The 17,962-nt window shown below is 33.9% G+C and overlaps 2 protein-coding genes and 1 pseudogene across 4 annotated transcripts; 2 read left to right on the top strand and 1 right to left on the bottom strand.

Annotated features, from left to right (window-relative positions):
- Window positions 1-338: 338 nt before the first annotated feature.
- LOC111311671 (uncharacterized) lies at window positions 339-5,407 on the bottom strand. 2 transcript variants are annotated; one of them, XR_002692657.2, is made up of 3 exons: window positions 4,966-5,173; window positions 1,821-3,994; window positions 339-848 (listed from the first exon to the last, which is right to left on the bottom strand). XR_002692657.2 is itself a non-coding variant. In XM_022911263.2 (2 exons), the coding sequence occupies exon 2, from the start codon at window positions 3,992-3,994 to the stop codon at window positions 1,931-1,933; it is 2,064 nt and encodes a 687-aa protein (XP_022766998.2). In that variant the 5' UTR covers window positions 4,966-5,407; the 3' UTR covers window positions 1,734-1,930. The 2 variants fall into 2 exon arrangements, 1 of the variants encoding a protein (XP_022766998.2); XM_022911263.2 differs by lacking the exon at window positions 339-848 and having other exon boundaries at window positions 1,734-3,994; window positions 4,966-5,407.
- Window positions 5,408-6,428: 1,021 nt separating this feature from the next.
- LOC111311670 (ubiquitin-conjugating enzyme E2 variant 1C) lies at window positions 6,429-9,315 on the top strand. Its single transcript, XM_022911261.2, has 4 exons — window positions 6,429-6,602; window positions 7,920-8,059; window positions 8,475-8,600; window positions 8,925-9,315. The coding sequence occupies exons 1-4, from the start codon at window positions 6,569-6,571 to the stop codon at window positions 9,063-9,065; spliced, it is 441 nt and encodes a 146-aa protein (XP_022766996.2). The 5' UTR covers window positions 6,429-6,568; the 3' UTR covers window positions 9,066-9,315.
- Window positions 9,316-11,167: 1,852 nt separating this feature from the next.
- LOC111311669 (putative CCR4-associated factor 1 homolog 11 pseudogene) lies at window positions 11,168-12,383 on the top strand (annotated as a pseudogene). Its single transcript, XR_016341266.1, has one exon. The product of XR_016341266.1 is annotated as a putative CCR4-associated factor 1 homolog 11 pseudogene (transcript).
- Window positions 12,384-17,962: the final 5,579 nt, after the last annotated feature.

The following is a 17,962-nucleotide window of genomic DNA, read 5'->3' as shown; positions in this document are numbered from 1 at the left end:
ATAGACTCATTAAAATATCACACAAACTATTTACTTAACAGAATTGTAAACAATTTATCCAATGTTTCATTGGCTAAACAAGAAAAGTCATTCAAACTTTCAAATGTTTCTCTGATATGAGAAATCCTCTTGGATCACCTTAACACCAGCCAGAATCCCAGATATCAATTTTCATTCCCAAGAAAATAGCAAATTAAAAAAATATATATTTCTAGAATAGATTGATAATGCATTGAATTGCTTTTTCCCCCATTATCCATGCATTTGATGCCAATTACCAAATAGTTCAAATTCACAAGAGAAAATCTGCCAAATGGTAAACATGTTATCAAGTGGTTTATTCAAAGTCAATAGATTATTTCATAATAACATGACTTTGGGCTGCTAGTGAGAACAACCTAGTCAAACTTTTGCAAGACAAGATCTGACAGACCATTGTCAGATATGATTTTCACATTTTATGGGAATCTGCTGCTCCTTAATCACACATATGAAACAACATTTATCAACACTATTATGAATTTCAGAAATGAGAAAACTTTTGAGAGGAAGACTGTGACACTGGTTTGCAACCCAATTCAATGAACCCATATGATTCATGTTTACTAGAGCTTATTTGAATATTGCTTGACTCTGTTAACCTAATTGAAGTGTATTAAATAAAAACCTGCAAAGGATCAAGGAACAGGCCATATATAACTCTTTTCTTTTGAAGACCTGCTTACTCATTTGACTTCAGATCAATCTACGAAAATGTTTCAATCTGGATGCTATTCAGCTTGTCATCAGATCTTACATCTCACATTGTCCTGATCGCATATTTGTCTTTAGAATCATATTAGCTTTGTCTGTAAGCATTACCATACAAACTCAAGTTAAATAAGCACAAAGGCTATCTCTTCTTGTGGTGCTTCACCTTTATATGATAAGGTAAAACTTAAAATTTCTCACTTCAATATGCATATGTTAGACAAGCAAAAAAACCAACTTCTAGCTTGCTGGTATCCAGCCCTTTGCCAGGCGTACTACCAAGTCTTGGGTTCACACCTGGATGCCCCATCCCCACCCATTCCCCCCTAACTCACCATGATAAAATACCAATAATTTAAAAAAAAAAAAAAGCAATTGTTGTTTTCTAAACAAATTAAATAACTCAAATACATAAATATTACATTCGTCTTGCTGAGGGTGGTTTGAGGTCATAGGACTCTAACTTACCACCAAAAACATGAAATAACAAGACCTATCACAAATTGCAACCCTAGACTTTGTTACTAGAATGAAGGTCAACATGCAGTGCTCATATCCAAAAGTGAAATTTCTAAATGCATGCCTCTGCACTTTGCACCACAGAATGCATAAATATCAAAATTTTAAATCAAAACCTTCATAATTCACAAGCATTTATCAGTAAAATTTAGAAAGATGTAGTAACATATTTTTTGAAGAGTTTAATTGAAGCACCAATATGCTATGCAATAAATACCACTAACAGAACAAAATTTTAATAGTTCTGAGGGAAAAACATTAGCTATGAAACCATTAAGTTAAAGATAAATCACAAAACTGAGCTTGAGAACTAAAGTGAATTATAATATTGAAATGCAGAACAACAAAGCTTTACACATTTGCCACGACAAGAGAAGCCTTGACAGTTAGTAAATGACATAGCATATAGGCAAAAAATTTTCAGAAATTGAGATATCCATAATTATCATATTAGTATAAAAATATTCTTAGAAAGGAAAATGTAGAGGATATTATATTTATTCTAGCAATGCAGTTAGGGCAACCATATGGCATACTTTCTAGAAGATTACCTGTTCAGATTCAGATTTTTATCTTGCAAAATCCCACACCATACTATAAAATAGGGCCCAAATGCTCCCTGAGAAGATAAAATAAGCTGTCACAACATTTACAAAGCTTATCATGGGTGATTCAGTTCTCCCCAACCACTACTGCTTCTGATATACTTGTCAACAATACCAAATTCTTTATTTTGTGCAACTCGCCTGGCATAGTTCTCAGTTGAAATAGGACCTTTCTTTAACCTCCTATAATAGACAATCTCCCAAGGCCACAAGCGAGCAGAACCAAAGTAAGCTTCTGCAGATAGATGTCTTCCATTTTCATCTGGAGGTTCTAGGCCATAATGCTTCATGACCATGCACAACTCCTCAGGAGATATGTTTGTTGAAAGGCTGGAGGTAAGCTCTGAATCATTTTTTATATGTGGTACTATCACATCCTCAGTTGTCAGTGCATCAAAATCTCGACTGCCCTTGATCTCTCTCAAGTTCTCGGGAGACAAACTTCCAGCAGAAATTGGAGCTTTCTCTGAAAGTGGTGTGCTTGGATTTTTTACTTGAGACCCTGACCTGGGTGCCATATGATTATCACTGTTACCTCTCTGCATGGCTTGGTCCTTTTCCACTTCATTTTCTACTTTGGCAGATGACCCAACGTTTTCAATAGCCACTGGAGTAATTCTATTTTCACATTTTACATTCTCCAATTCAACATCACCTTTTGCTGATTCTCCTCCAACTATAATCTCCTTGGATTCAGGAGAGTTAGACTTATCCAAAGTGCCTTTAAAATTCAAGTGCCCCTTGTTCGAGGATGATGGTAAATGCCCACCAAGGGATACAGACAAAGACAAGGATGTCGGAGAGCTTGACCTTGAGCTAGACTTAGAACTTCTGGATCTAGAATATTGTGATATTGAACTGGACCTTAAATCAGTAGATGACAAGCGTGCCCTGGATGATTTGGATCTTGATCTAGACCCTGAAATTGACCTTTGCATATGCTTTATAGATTTAGATTTTGAGCTTGATCTGGATGCATTGTAATCAGGATGAAGTGGAGAAGGCCTTGCTTTCTTTGCACTATGTCTTTTAGGAGTTCCACCTCTCCTCTCACTTCGCTTCTTTCCTCCATAGTCCTTTTCCCAAGCCTTGTCAGTTTTCTTTGCAATAGGGGAGCTTCCATTCTCTATCAATCTCCCACGCTTTCTAGAACCAGATGCTTTTCTGGTATCGTTGAATTGCTTTGTTCTTAGGGGATCCCTATCTTGCTGCAGCTTTGCCTGAGTATTGGATCCAAAACTTTCCAGGCCACCTTGTCCTCTATCTCCTCTACTAATAACATCATCCTGTCTGCTGTCAAACACAGAGAAATATCTTCCTGAAGTATTTTCATGGGAACAATTATGCTTTTTGTGACCCAAAGCACCACAAAGGTAACAAGCTTGCTGCGCTTTTGAATCCTCAGGATGGTTCATAGTTCCTTCACAAATCAGCTCTCTAGCTATTTTCTCTTGAGGGCTTTGTGCAGCAGGAGAACCACCGTACACAATTCTATGGTTTTCATCGTCATCTTTCTTGTCATAACGTATGTAGCGGTCAAATGCCATTTCATGTTCAATGTCATTACCAATAGACAGATTATGACATTGCCCATCCCACCTATCACCATCCATCAGGCTGGGTTCAACTTGACCGCCTCCATTCAGCAAATCTTCCCCATAGTCATGATTGTCTTCCTTTGTGTATACTTTAACATGGTCTAGATAGTAGTCCATCTCCGCATTAAGCAAGTCAGCAGAACTAAGCCTGACACCATGACTCTCCAGTTGTTCAATATTCATGCTGTGATCTTGCTTAACATTTAAATCCAATTTTCTATTACCATGACCTCCACCTCTAGAAGATCTCCTAACTCTAAGTGGCTCATAGGATCTATCAGCCCTAGCAAATTTTTTGAAAGGTCTAGGCTGTTTATTTGACCATGTGAGAGTTAATGGCTCCCCACAGATATTTCTTCCCTGAAATGCTCTCAAAGCTTTCTCTGCATTTGGAGGATAGTCATATACAACAAATCCATAGCCATCTTTCAGCCGTACATTGCATCTTCCAAACCTTCGGAAAACACGCTCAAGTTCATCCCTACGAGTGCGAGATGATAGACGGCCAATATACAAAGACATCTAGAACAAAAATATTAAAAGAAAAGATAAGAATAATTAATATGTTACAAGAAAGAAAATAAACTATTACGCATAAAGCTAAAGTTTCAATAATGTAGCATTATGCACATTAGGTTTTGGTGTTGACAGTTGCAAGAACAAACAATACTCAACGCCAACAAACCATGAACTACTTAGAAGGGAAAAAAGAAATGGTTTGTTATACTGCCTTGTAATAAATAAGTGCTCAACATCATTTAAATTACTTGCATTGCCAACAACAATAGTGATACAGACAAAGTTATCTGAAAATTCAACAACAAGAAGCGCCAATTACTCCATAGTTAAGCATCATAAAAACACAAAAACATAACAATTTCATTGATTGTTTACAAGGCTACAAAAATTGGTTCATTTGAGCCACTGCATATACTAAAAAGATGTGAACCTTAAAAGTTAAATAGCCATTGGCGAACAACTATGTCACTTAAGTATGGGCACATGCAAAAATTCCAATGCACATATTAGATGATGTATGGTTGAAAATGACAAGTCATTCAAATTAGTAGAAATATTCAAGCATATGAGTGGACTTCGGAAAGGCAATCTTTTAACAGCGATAATTATAAAGTTTTTGTTAGTTCTTTCTAATCCGTACTTTATATACTCAGCTTCTCAATCGACCCAGTAAACAGCAAAGAAGCAACCTAAACATAAAATTTAACCACCCTAAAAATGAGAAATCACACATAAGGATTTTAAGGAAAAAAAAAAAAAACTAAGGTTAAGTTACCTTAACTTGAGCTAAGCATTTCGTTAGAAAACAAATGCAAAAGTCAAAGGAAAGGTTTCCGTTTCTCATAGGCACTTCATCAAACATCTAATAAGCATAAACAATATCATCACCTCCATTGAATCATCTGATAAACTATGAGAAACCCAGACAAATAAAAGAGTAACTAGCAGAAAATTTGAAAGAAACGCAATGATACCGGGCAAGAGCGGTGGAAAATAGCGGAGACAAACAGCCAGTGTTTGGCTGAACCTTTCTTTTTCCTTTCTGTCTCGGAGGACAGTGGCAAAACGTGAATCTGGTGTTGAAGAGTCTTTGATGGACTTCACTGCCTCTGGGCTCTTCCACTTTTAGGGTCAATGATTTTCAACACCCATGTTGTTCTATGAGAGAAGAAAATATAGAACAAGAAAAACTTTGCTCAATTATTCTATGCCTTTTTAAAACGCAAAATATGATATGAATTACCATTTTCAAATTTAAAATGATTTCTTAAATCCCAATTTTTTAAAATTATTTGAAGGAAACTTGTAAAAAAATCGAATTAGTTTACATGAAAATAATTAATTATAGTTTAGTGAAATTTTTGTTAATTATATAAGTTTATAACAACCCATATTTTAGCTAATTATTATTTTATTTTCAATATAGAGATTTGAATCTTATTTTTTTAAAAGAAAAATATTTATACTTTTTATTAAGTCAAATACTTGAATTTCATATTTATTTAATTTTTATTATCTACTTTTAGAGAGTAACGATGTTCAGAAACCTTTCCCTTGGATTTTTATATATAAAAAATCAAAAAATTAATTAATTATAAAAATATAAATCAATGATGCATAATATTGCATGTCTTTTTTATTTAAAATATAATTACTCACTTTTGTATGTATTATAATCTTTCAAAATATAATTTTTTTATTTTAAAAAAAATCATATTTTTCCACTTACATAATGGATGTGCCCCATTCTAGTCAAATATAAACGTTCATGCGTTTACTTCACAAAAGTTAAAAGCTCAAATTCATTAATAAAACCCATTAGGCACCTATTTAGGAGGAAATAATGTGTTAGCAACGTTAGATTTCACTAATCGTATATTTATTTTATGTAAATATTAAAATTTATGTATTTATATTATATTTTATATAAAAATTTTGAATTATAATTTATATTGATATAAAAATATAAAATATTTTTTATTTTATTAAATTTATATATAATTATTATTAAAATTTTAAATTATATTATTTTTTATTTTTTTCGTATCATATGATATTATATTATTATATTATATTTTAAATTAATAAAATATTTTATAATATCATATCATATAATTATATTATATTTTAAATTATCAAATTTAATATTATATTTTTGGTCAATTTTATTTTTTTTGAATTGTTAATTTATTTTTTGAATTATAAGTAAAAAAATTATTAAATTCAAATTTTAATTTAATTACTTTTAACTAATAATATTACATTAAAATCCGTCACATATAATTTTTTATCTCAAATTGTATTAAAAATTTATTAATAAATTAAAAATACAATAATATATTTTCTAAAATATATATATAATAATATATAAAATTTCTTTTATTTTTATCATATTAATAACATAAAATAAAACTAAAATGTCCCCTTTATTCTCCCCATCCCATAGCTAGTGGCTTTGCCTCCCGTCGCCTTTCTTTCACCGTATTCTCTACTCTGACTCCTCTCTCTCTATCTTCAATCTCGCTCATCGATCAGATCTCTCCAAACCCATCAAACAAAACCTCCAGTGAACCACCCATGACGCTTGGCTCAGGTGGATCGAGTGTCGTGGGTCAGCCCTTCGATCCCTTTCTCCCTTCTTCTCTTTATTTTTAATGCACCCCTTTGTTTCTCCACTTGATCTTGCGTTTTTACTAATCATTCGTAGATTCCATTCATGGGTTTCATAGATTTTGCTGTTTTATCGTTTATTTCATGTATAGTCAGTTATTATATTTCGGTTTTGCCAATTTATATGGATTAAGATAAGGAATTGAAGGGGTTCCCTCAATTCTTCTATTGTTCTATTTGTTTTATTGTTTATTTAATGTTTTGGGTTGCCGTTAATTGTTATATTTGTTTTCGGGTTGGGTTGATTGCTATTATATTCCATTTAAAATATGAATCTTTTTGTCTAGTTTGAGTATTTATTCAGCAATTTAAAGTATGTTTTTATGTCTATCTTATAATGTTTTAGTAAAGTATGTTTTTATGTCTATCTTATAATGTTTTAGTTTCATGATGAATAGTGTTATTGTTTGTTAATAATTATTTATTAAAATTATATATATTTTGCTGACAAGCCTTATATTTAACAATTAGAAATGCCTGGCGAATACTGCCGCCTGAAATTTTATAAGAATGTTTGTTGATTTGTGCTCTAGTATTTGTTTGAATATGTTTTGCACATAAAATCTTGAATTAAAGAATATAGAAATGCATATTTCTATCTATTCGGTTCTTTTTTTCTCTTACAAGTACGCAATAGAGGCATTGATGATTATGAAGTTCTTTTGGCTTATAAAAGTATACCTGCGCTTTTTGGGAATCTGTTTTAAAACTAGTACATTGGAAACAAGTCATTCTTATCATTATTGTTGCCACTTCTTTTTCCCTTGTATGCAACCTGGATTGTCAAACTCCTATAGAGGTTTATATGAACCTTGAGCTGCAGGAGATTGTAATAACTCTTAGTGTTTTTTCTTATTTATATGTTGCCATAAATATGTTTACCTCTGAATATCATCACGATGAATCTCTAGGGATTGTTGTCACTATTTTACCTTCAGTGTAGTTAGAATAAAATGAAACTAGTACAAGCTTGTTCTGATATACAAGAAGCTTTGGGAGCTCCTTCATCCATGATGTTGACAAGTGAGACAAATAATTAATCTATGGCAGGTGTAATATGATTATGCTTAGGCAATGGGATTGGTAATCATGGTTACATGATTGAAATGGAAGAGGTCTTATGGAAAGATTAATTATCTTTCTCAACCTACTCTGGTGACAGAAATTCTTTAGCATTAAAAGCCCAATGCTAGGACTTCTCATGTTATTAGCATAAAAGATCATGAGTTTTACTGAGTATTATAAGTTCTTTTTGCAGTGCCTCGGAATTTCAGATTGCTGGAGGAGCTTGAGCGTGGAGAAAAAGGTATTGGAGATGGTACCGTCAGCTATGGAATGGATGATGGAGATGATATTTACATGCGCTCTTGGACTGGCACCATTATTGGTCCTCACAATGTAATTGCTTGTTTTTCAGTCAACATATTATATATTTTGATGTTGTTCCATTAGATGAAACTTTGTCTGTATGGACAATCATATGTGAATCTTCTGAATCATTGAGTATTAATCCTGGCTTTTGACAAAAACAGAGAATCTAAAGCTTGTTCTCAGTTTTTTGTTTTGGTTATTAAGCCAAGGGGCTAAAAGATCTGGGTGATATATATGGGATTATGCTATTATCTTATTGGGCTTATAATTCTTTTCACAAATAATTAGCATTGTGGTATCCTGGTGCTTGATTGTGGGATTATCCTACACTCCTTGCTTTTGAAGTGAACAATGGATTTTGGTGGGTAAATTTGAAAACTATAATTTTGTACATGCTTTTCTGATTCTTTCTTTGTGGTGTTTTTTATTTTCCTGTTGTCAGACTGTACATGAAGGTAGAATCTATCAGCTAAAGCTGTTCTGTGATAAAGATTATCCAGAGAAGCCACCGAGCGTCCGATTTCATTCAAGGATCAACATGACTTGTGTTAACCATGAAACTGGAGTGGTATACTAATAATGTTACATTCATTTGTGGTGCAATGATCAGTTTATTTTATTTCATATTTGTTGGTTAATTTGATGCTGCTTTTCATTGATTGGTTATTTTAACTATTCACTGGTTTGAGAATGGTGCTATCTGGTATGTTAGATTGTGTTAATCACCCCATCCCCTCCTTTTTCTTGTATATATGGAACCTGGGTACTCATAATTTTGAAAGTAATTCAACTATCTAGGCATTCTGATTTGTGCAACTGTATTTTTATGTTGTTATCAGTATGATGACAGAAAACCTAGTGACAAGAATTTTATGGTATCCAATTGCAACAGGTGGAATCAAAGAAGTTTGGACTTCTTGCAAATTGGCAGAGGGAGTATACCATGGAGGATATACTGACACAGCTCAAAAAGGAGATGGCAGCCCCACATAATCGAAAGCTGGTCCAACCTCCTGAGGGTACCAACTTCTAGCTCTCAAGGTCATATAGATATCCTGGATCTAATTGCATTTGTGGTATGCAATATATAGTTTGTAACGCTTGTTGATCCTGTTTAAGTTAAGAACATACTGGGGAATGCTCTGAAAAGCTTCTCCAATTACTTCTCCTTGGCTTCATCTTCGTTATCCTTTTTTGTCAAACTCTGTTGAAGGATGCTGTTTGATTAATGGGATTTTATCCGTGTGTCAAATATTAAAAATAGCCTTTTGGTTTTCGTTTTAGTTCTAGCTTTTTTTATTCTTTATTTCCTGAAGTATTTCAGAATTTCCTTGTTCTTTGATCTCTTTGTTCCTCTTTGTGTACCAAAAAAACAATTTTTTTATCTCCCCCAAGATGAAAAAGGGGTGGAATACAGCACAGGACTTGTTATACTTCTGCTGTTAAAACAGCTTGGGTTGCTTTGCTCAAGGCCTGCTACTGCTGATGATGGAATAATTCAGCCTGCTTTCTTTGATCTGTGTTATGTGTGCCATACTTACCAATGAAGAAGTCCGAATGGAGGATACATTTTGCTTTATGTTTTATGCATTTCTTCTGTTGGGATATAAGTTTTTCATGCATGTTAATCATACTGAACCTAACAAAAGGGAGAAGAAAAGAAACTATAAGATTATTGTAGAAAATTTATCAGTTGTGTTATTTTGGTTTTCTGTGCCTATCATTTGTACCAGTTAGGACAAATGAGATTCTAGATTTGAGAGAGATCAAAGTTTTTAGCGACAGACTATAAAAGGCTTGAATGCAAGTAATAATAAATAATATATGGGTTAAAGAAATAGATGACAAGATTGCTTTTTATAAAAAATGAATAACGAAAAAAGATTTAAAATTATGACCTGAACAACCATCCTTAGAGATATGAGTTTTAACTTGTTTTGTTGTGTTATTTTGGTATTCTGTTTTGTTTAAGTACTGAAGTTTCATGTGAAATGATGCTTACTTCGGCCATTGAATGGTGGTTGGTTTCTTAGTTAACGTTTTTTTGTTGGAATGGTTCGATTTTCACTCGTAAGTCTTCACAATTCACATCATCATCCAGCTCGTTAATCATGTGAAGCTAGAAAACAACCGTAAAGTAAAAAAAACTCTACGGAATCAAATTTAATGAAATCTTCCAAATGAAAACATAAAAGGCTGAAGAGAAAGCTTTCCTTCCTTTTCCATGCATTGCTGGAAATTCAGTGCCTCTAGAAGTCACATTCACAACACTTCTATTCAATCAAGCATCATAAGCTGCATATTGCAATGCATCACCGTAGGAATAAAAAATAAAAAAAAAACACTAGAGGGGACTCATTCGTCAAGTACGCAACTGGCAAAGCAAAGCTTTCCGATGCTTTTTAACTTCTCTTTTCTTTTCTTTTTTTTTTTTTAATTCCCTCCCTTGGATTCGTCACTTCAAATAACAAATAAAAGACTAATAAATTATTTCAAGCTTTATTCACTTTTCCACGTTTTCTTCGCTCATTCATTTATTCTGTATCTTTATTAATTGAATAAAAATGAACTTAAACTGATAGCCTTTGCTTTGCTTTCCATTGCAAGTCTTGTAAAATGTCACCAAAATATCAGGAGAAATTTGGACATCAACGAAAATAAAACTGCTTTTATTATTATTATTATTATTATTGGCTTAGGAAATGGTGTATTATTCTGCAGCAGTAGCCCACGGTTTCCACGTTTGGTTGATTGGGCGGCCGCCAAACAGCAAAGGCCAAATTTTACGTGCCGACTTGAGGTAGAAACAAAGGGTCAACTCAAACTTAACCGCCCTCTCCCGTTATGCATCATATGCATCCGTTTCACCTAATATTCCGTCCTTTCTTAATAGTAGTGCTTTAATTCAAGGTTTTCCTTCAAAATCACGACTCTTTTATTTCAATAATGCTTTACTTTTTGACTATATCTTTTTATATTACTTTTTTTGAACAAAAAACAAATATTGTTTAAAATCATAATGTTATACATCTCATATATATTTATAAAAAAATTCAAAATTTAAAAGCCCTTACCTACACCTGTCCTTATCTCCACAATTTATAATTAATTAATTCATCATTAATTTAAAAAATAGACAATAAATAAACCGCCTTTCTACAAACACCTTTCCTCCCCCCTCGTCTTTTCTTCAGCCGGTCTTTGTCTTTCCCCCAAAATCAAGCCCTAGAGCCTGAATTAAAAAAAAAATTTAAATCCAAGATAAGGAAAGGAAGAGGAACATCTCGTTCTCTTTATCGAAACTGCGACGGATTTCTTTGAAAAAGATCGAAGAAAATGTCAGATAAACCTTCTCCTCCTCGAGAGTCGGTCGTCATCCGATCCGTTTGGTCCGATAATTTGGAGTCTGAAATCGAATTAATCAGATCCATAATCGATGGCTTTCCGATAATTTCCATGGACACGGAGTTCCCTGGCATTGTCGTCAGACCTACTTCCCCCTCTGGCGACCAATACGTCCGCCCAGGTAATGCTACGGCGCATTATAGAAGCCTCAAAGCGAACGTCGATTTACTCAAGCTGATCCAACTTGGCCTCACTTTATCCGACGGTGACGGAAATTTACCAGATCTTGGCACCGAAAACCAGTTCGTTTGGGAATTCAATTTCAAAGACTTCGATGTCGCGAATGATGTCCATGCACACGATTCCGTCGAGCTTCTCCGTCGTCAAGGCATAGATTTCGAAAGGAACCGGGAATTTGGGATAGACTCGGTCCGGTTCGCGGAACTGATGATGTCATCGGGACTCGTCTTAAACGACGCCGTTACGTGGGTCACTTTCCACTGCGCGTACGATTTCGGATACCTCGTGAAATGTTTAACGAGCAAGCTATTACCGGACCAACTCACTGAGTTCTTGAACCTCGTTCGCTTGTTCTTTGGAGACAGAGTCTACGACGTCAAACACTTGATGAGGTTCTGCGCTGGATTATATGGAGGGCTCGACCGTGCGTCTAAAGCACTGGGGGTGAAGCGTACCATTGGAAAGAGTCATCAGGCCGGTTCCGATAGCTTGCTGACGTTGGACGCGTGGTTGGAGGTCACGAAAAGGTATTTTGTGAAAGGAGATCCGATTGAGAAGTATGCTAATGTTCTATATGGCTTAGAAGTTGACACTTCATGAATTTTAATGAATTTCTTTTGATGGCTTCATGTTTGAAAGAAATCTCATTGCATTTGTAGATTCTTTGCACAATTGTTTTTAGATAGTTAGATTTTTGTACACAGTTTATGGGTTATTGATCAATCATCAATATGAAAAGTAGTTCAGTTTACTTCTTTTAATTTCACATTTCCTATGTAGCAAATTCATGTTTCTTGTTTTATATTTTGTTTATTGTTTATTTTAATGGTAAGAGATGGCAAGAGAAAGCATGTGGCTAGACTTAGGCCGTTCGGGAAGGTAAAGTTGGACCATGTTTGAATTCAGTTGTACTGAATTTGGGGTTCATATTGGGCATTGCGTAAAGGTGGAATTTGGAAAATTTTGCAAAATTATACCCTTTTTCATCCTGGTTGAAAGATGTGTTTAGTTTATTCCTTGGGATGAATGTAAAAGTTAGTTTTATCTCTGAATGTTGAATTTTTTATTAGTTTGTGTGAAATAATGCTTCGCACTTTGGAGTGTTTGGAAGAGAAATTCTGATAAGAATGGCTTGAAATTTTAGCTTTCACTGTTTGATCAATACCATAGACTGCTGAGAAAGGTTGATGCAGAATTTGGGAGATTAACAGTGGTTTCTGATGATTTAATTGTAAAACTGAGCTAACTGTGGTACACTCTTTTTCTTTTTAAACATGTTAGGAAGGGTCAAAGATGTTAGTTGGTATCTGAAGAGAACAGGAAACTTCTGGTGTCATTTTTATGATTCTATAACTGTCAGTTCAACATCAAAGTTATACTGTTCTGAGTAGCGGATGAGATTAGGTTAGCCAGCAGATTGTTATAGGTTTAAGGACTTAAGGACCCAATTTTTTGGGGTTAGATACAGTCAATTGCTTCTTTCCTTGTTTAGGCATCTTGCATGAGAATTTCGTAGTGGTTTGCCTTGGCTTTTCAATTGGTTGCAATATGTTTAGTTGACAGATGCAGTTATCAACTTATAGTTTTCTGATTATTACGTTGGTTAACTTGATTTTCTTCACAGTAATCAGGATGAGAACCTGGCAGTGCTCACAGTATGTTTAATTGACCAATGCAGTTATCAACTTATAGTTTCCTGATTATTACGTTAGTTTACTTGATTTTCTTCACAGTAATCAGGATGAGAACCTGGCTGTGCTTCAAGTTTGTTGTCGTATAAAATAAAATAGGAATCGTAGAGGGAAATTGTTGGGTGACTTAAAGGTTGATACACACTAAGAATGAGTGAAAAATGATAGAGATAAAGTCAAGTGGATTGAAATAAATTTGTGCTAGTAATCATCTTGGTGTTAGTTACCTAAGAATATCAAGATGGGGATTTTTCTCACTGAGTGTAGTTGGTAACTGTTTTAGGTTCTTTTCATATGGAGAGCAATGGCATGAATAAAAGATTAAAAATAGAGCTGAGAAGATAAGGTAAGAGTATACCAGTCTAAGAAGAATTATAAAAAATGGCAAGCATAGTGGATGGTCCTAACCATTAGGAATCTCAATCCATATTGCTTGATTTATAAAGTTTGTGCAGTATTCTTTAAGTGCTCACACTCCAGGTAACATGTGTTTCCCATACTGCTATAAAACCTTTCACGTTCAGATTTGCACCTTCAGGGACAGTCTTGTGTTGTGTGCTACTTTTGATTAGTTAAGATCTTAATAGTTATTATTGCTAAAACACCAGCTATACAGATATGTTGTTTAATCTAATTCATATATGCAATTGCTATGTCACTCTCTCACTTACAGCTGAAAACTGGTGGTGCATTTGCTACTTTTTCGGTTGAATGAAGAATCTATTTCGTTTTATGCTTGCTTATGCAGAGATCATCACTCATGAAAGTTTGGTTTGTGATCTTTCATGCATTTAGCTAATTAACATGAAGAGAGGGTTCTTATACATTGTAGATAGATGATTCTCAAGTAATATACTTGCTTCTGATGTAAATACTTGCATTTTCTTTTTATGATTTTGCCAAACAACTGATTCTTGCAATAAAAGTCACTTTCAAGGCCTTTGGCTTCAGTGCAGATTTGTAGCCCGTTGCCTTTGGGAAAGAAGAAAAAAACATTTTAGATTTCTGGATATTTGTCCTCTTCAATTTCATTTGTGCCTAATGATTGTTGTTAAGCGGTTGAAGTTATGTGAACTTCTGGAGAATCTTTGTCTGTCAAAAGAAAATTGTTTAGCTTGTTGATCTCTCCCACATAAAGATAAAGGGAAAATGTCTAATGTTAGGGTTCTTTCAGAATCTGCTAATGGCATGGTTGATGATTTAAGCATACAAGTTTGTGGAGGCCAAGAAGGAGCTTAACATGTTTATTTTCTGCCTGTTCTAAACCACCCTGACCAGAAACAAGAAACAAAGGGAAAAAAAAATCTGAAGCTTATCCTGTATCTTCCACGGTTAAAGTCAACAATGTGCTTCCAAAGAATTTTGGTGCTGGTGCTCTACCCCATTTCGTATCCACTATCTCACAAATTAAGTTGCTAGGCTAGAACCTTTAACTCTGGGTCAAGATCCGTGGTTCAAACCACTGCAAATACAATTCAGCATACTGACCTACAGCTTGCAGAATAGTTAATGGGTTTTTTTCTTTGAACTTTTTTGTTTTTCACTTTATTAAAAAATAAAAAATAAATAACAAAAACACCAATCAACCATAGTTCTTGTATTTGTTTAATTCAGGTTAGTGGCAGATGAATTTATCTTGTATGAATGGGGAAAGTGAGAAATGTTAGAACTTATGTTTGATGGCCCAGTAACAACAAGGACAGTCTTTTGAACCCTGTCAGCTCAGATCAGATCATATCAGCTATATTTAGAGATCCATAGTGACTTGAGTAAGATTAAGAAAATAATGGATTGTCTTTACATACATTATTTAAGTGCCCCATATACCTAAGGAGTAGGGAGTGATTTCAAGAAATTTGCAACTAATAATAATTTGTTTTATAAATGAACATTTTCTTACTTAAACAATATAACTTTAGCTTTTGTAATGGACTATCTATGAAAATTTATCAAGGCGGAAAAAATCATTAATGATGATAACAATTTGGTAAAACCAAATGATATAATGTCTTTGTGCATCAACGAGTGGTGGAAGAAGATATGGGACTGGTATAATGTTTTCTCCTGTCTTGGTCAATCGAAGTTTACTTCTCTTTACTTATTTTTGGTGGTGGGCGTTTGGACTGGTTAGGGGATATATATGTGTTGATATCTATAGTAAACCCAAGGACAAAAATGATGATACTATTTCTCAGGTTGAGCTGAATATGTCTGTCGATTTGTGTATGATTGTCCCTTCACTTACAATTTTTCTAGGTTTGTGTTTGTCTTGCAGGATTTTGGCTGATTTGAACAGAAATCCTATTAATGTATTCATTCTGGTTTCTTATGTTTATATCTTTCTTGCAGAATAATTGTACATGCTCATATTTTTGCCTATATAATATACCTATGTGGTGAATGGAGTGATGCATAAAAATGTCCGTTTAAACCTTCCCTTTGTACCAATTCATCATTGAAAGATAAAGACACTAAACTCCAGGAATTACTTGCAAATGTTTTTCTCTTAATTCCCATTTGAACCTTTGAATAAAAATTGCAGCATGTCTGCAGGGTTGAAACTTACCATTGACTCTCATGATCGATGAATCCTGGTACATAATTTACAAGTTTGGAATTAGATATTTGGTAAGGTTTTTCTAGGTTTCTCTAACTAGCCAATTTTCAGAACATGGCTACAAAATTCACAATATTGCTATCAATTTTTTTTTTTTTTGCCAAATTATCTACTCGATATGGAGAGGGAACAGATAAAACTGAGCGTTGGATTGGAATCTTTTCAGTCCAGGTTAACCGTTTTGCAATTTGGGTGTCATAAGAAGGTGACATATAGACCAAAGTTTCTGTGATCTTGGTTGAAAATGGGGCCTGCTGCCTGCAGTAAGAATCTATTTAAAGCCCTTGATTCTTGCCTTTGATCTTGATGTGTAATTTTGGTTACTTTTAAAACTGAAGGAATCTATCTGCAAAAGAAATGGAACTCACGGGACCAACTGATCCTAACATTATTGTCCTACTCCAGGATTGGCTTGCATTTACATTAATCCTAATAAAGAGAGTCTTGTCAGAGAATGTGATATTCTATGTTCTTGATTAAGTGACAGACTGAGATATATAACCTTCCTCTGGTCATTTAGCTAAGATTAGATTAAGCAGATTGATCTGAGAATGACATCTTAGTCCAATGATATAGCGATAGATCAAGCAGGTCCTTTTCAGGCTAAATTATGCAGGATAAATTGTGACTGGCACATGTAGTGTACCCACAACAAGCAACTTTATTAAAGTTAAATGGTTTATCAGCATTTTATGTAGATGACAAAATGATCAATGAAACCAAAGCAAAAAGAGGGAGAAAAACGTACTCTGCATTTCATTCACCCGCTGTTTCAGGATGAAAAGAAAACACTGTTATAATCAACAAAGCTAATGATTGTTGGGTAAAATGATAGTAATACCATGTGCTTGGTTGGTGATTCCTTCCTTGCAAGGTGTTAGGTCTTTATCTCGTTTTTGACGTTTTTATTTCCACTTTCTTGGGTTACTTTGTACTTATTAAATATATAACCAATTAGCTTGTGCTATTATTTTTCAGATATTTTAGTCCAATACCTTAGAATTTTTCATTTTTAATTATAATTGAGAGATAAATTTGAACTCTTTTCCTATAATATATCATGTTGCTTGAAAACCGTAGTATTATTTAGAATTAGTTCAACAATAATCTTGGGGTTTTAGGGTTAGAAACTGTGCTCTCCATCAGACACGTCATTTGATGCAATTTGTTTCAAATTTGTTATATTTTAATAGTTACGTCAATAATATTTTGATTTGTCACGTTATCAATATCCACACATAATTTCAATATAAATAATCACATATTCAATTAATCACATCATCATTTATGAAATATATATAAAAAAAAATCAAATCAAGCATGCAACATTCTTTGCTCTACACCTTTTTGCTCTACACCTTTGCTTTTTCTCTCATTATCTTTTTTCTTCCTGATTTCCTACCTCTTTTTTTAGAAACTTGACTAATTTAAACGCCAAATAGTGCTCCGGAGTATTACTTCTAATGCCCTTCAAAATATTTTTTTTTGACAGTTTTGATACACTTTCAACTCAATCTCTAACGAGCTTCACTTTCACCAAATCATATAGACACCGATTTTATTCAAGTCTATTATTTTCATTTCATTATAATATTAATAATTTTAATAATAATAATAATAATTTTAAAAAATAATTATTAATTATATAAAAATAATAATGAAAAAATAAAAAAATAAAAAAACAAAAAAAAAAGAAAAACAGAAAGTAGGATGGCTAGTGTACGGTGTTGCTGCCGCCCCCGACCAGCCACCTTACAGCCCTCTGACCAGCCTCCTGTCCAGCCACTAGACCAGATAGCCACCCTACCACGCCTGCGACCACCATCTATCCTCCTATTTGAAGCTCCTTAAAAACTCCCAACTTCTTCCCTTTGGCTCTTTCGAACCTCCCTTTCCTAAAGCATTCTCGGACATCCCCTCTAAAAAACCTTCGGACAGTTCTTCACCTCCAGACACACTGACCACAACACCTTTCAGACACCCAGACACAAAAAAAAAAAAAATCCTTCAACCCACACCAACCACGAAAACAAAAAC

Source organism: Durio zibethinus, chromosome 1, assembly GCF_047325235.1.
Source record: "Durio zibethinus cultivar Kanyao isolate XHJ-2024 chromosome 1, ASM4732523v1, whole genome shotgun sequence".
NCBI classification, from domain to species: domain Eukaryota; kingdom Viridiplantae; phylum Streptophyta; class Magnoliopsida; order Malvales; family Malvaceae; genus Durio; species Durio zibethinus.
Note: the sequence above shows the minus strand (reverse complement) of the source record. Positions and strands in the feature narration are given on the sequence as shown.

Bases quoted from the DNA above. Each gene is read 5' to 3' on its own strand.
- LOC111311670 (XM_022911261.2), top strand. From the start codon at position 6,569: ATGACGCTTGGCTCAGGTGGATCGAGTGTCGTGG. The intron at 8,060-8,474 runs GTAATTGCTTGT...TCCTGTTGTCAG, and splicing joins CCATTATTGGTCCTCACAAT to ACTGTACATGAAGGTAGAAT. The intron at 8,601-8,924 runs GTATACTAATAA...CAATTGCAACAG, and splicing joins TTAACCATGAAACTGGAGTG to GTGGAATCAAAGAAGTTTGG.
- LOC111311671 (XM_022911263.2), bottom strand. From the start codon at position 3,994: ATGTCTTTGTATATTGGCCGTCTATCATCTCGCACTCGTAGGGATGAA.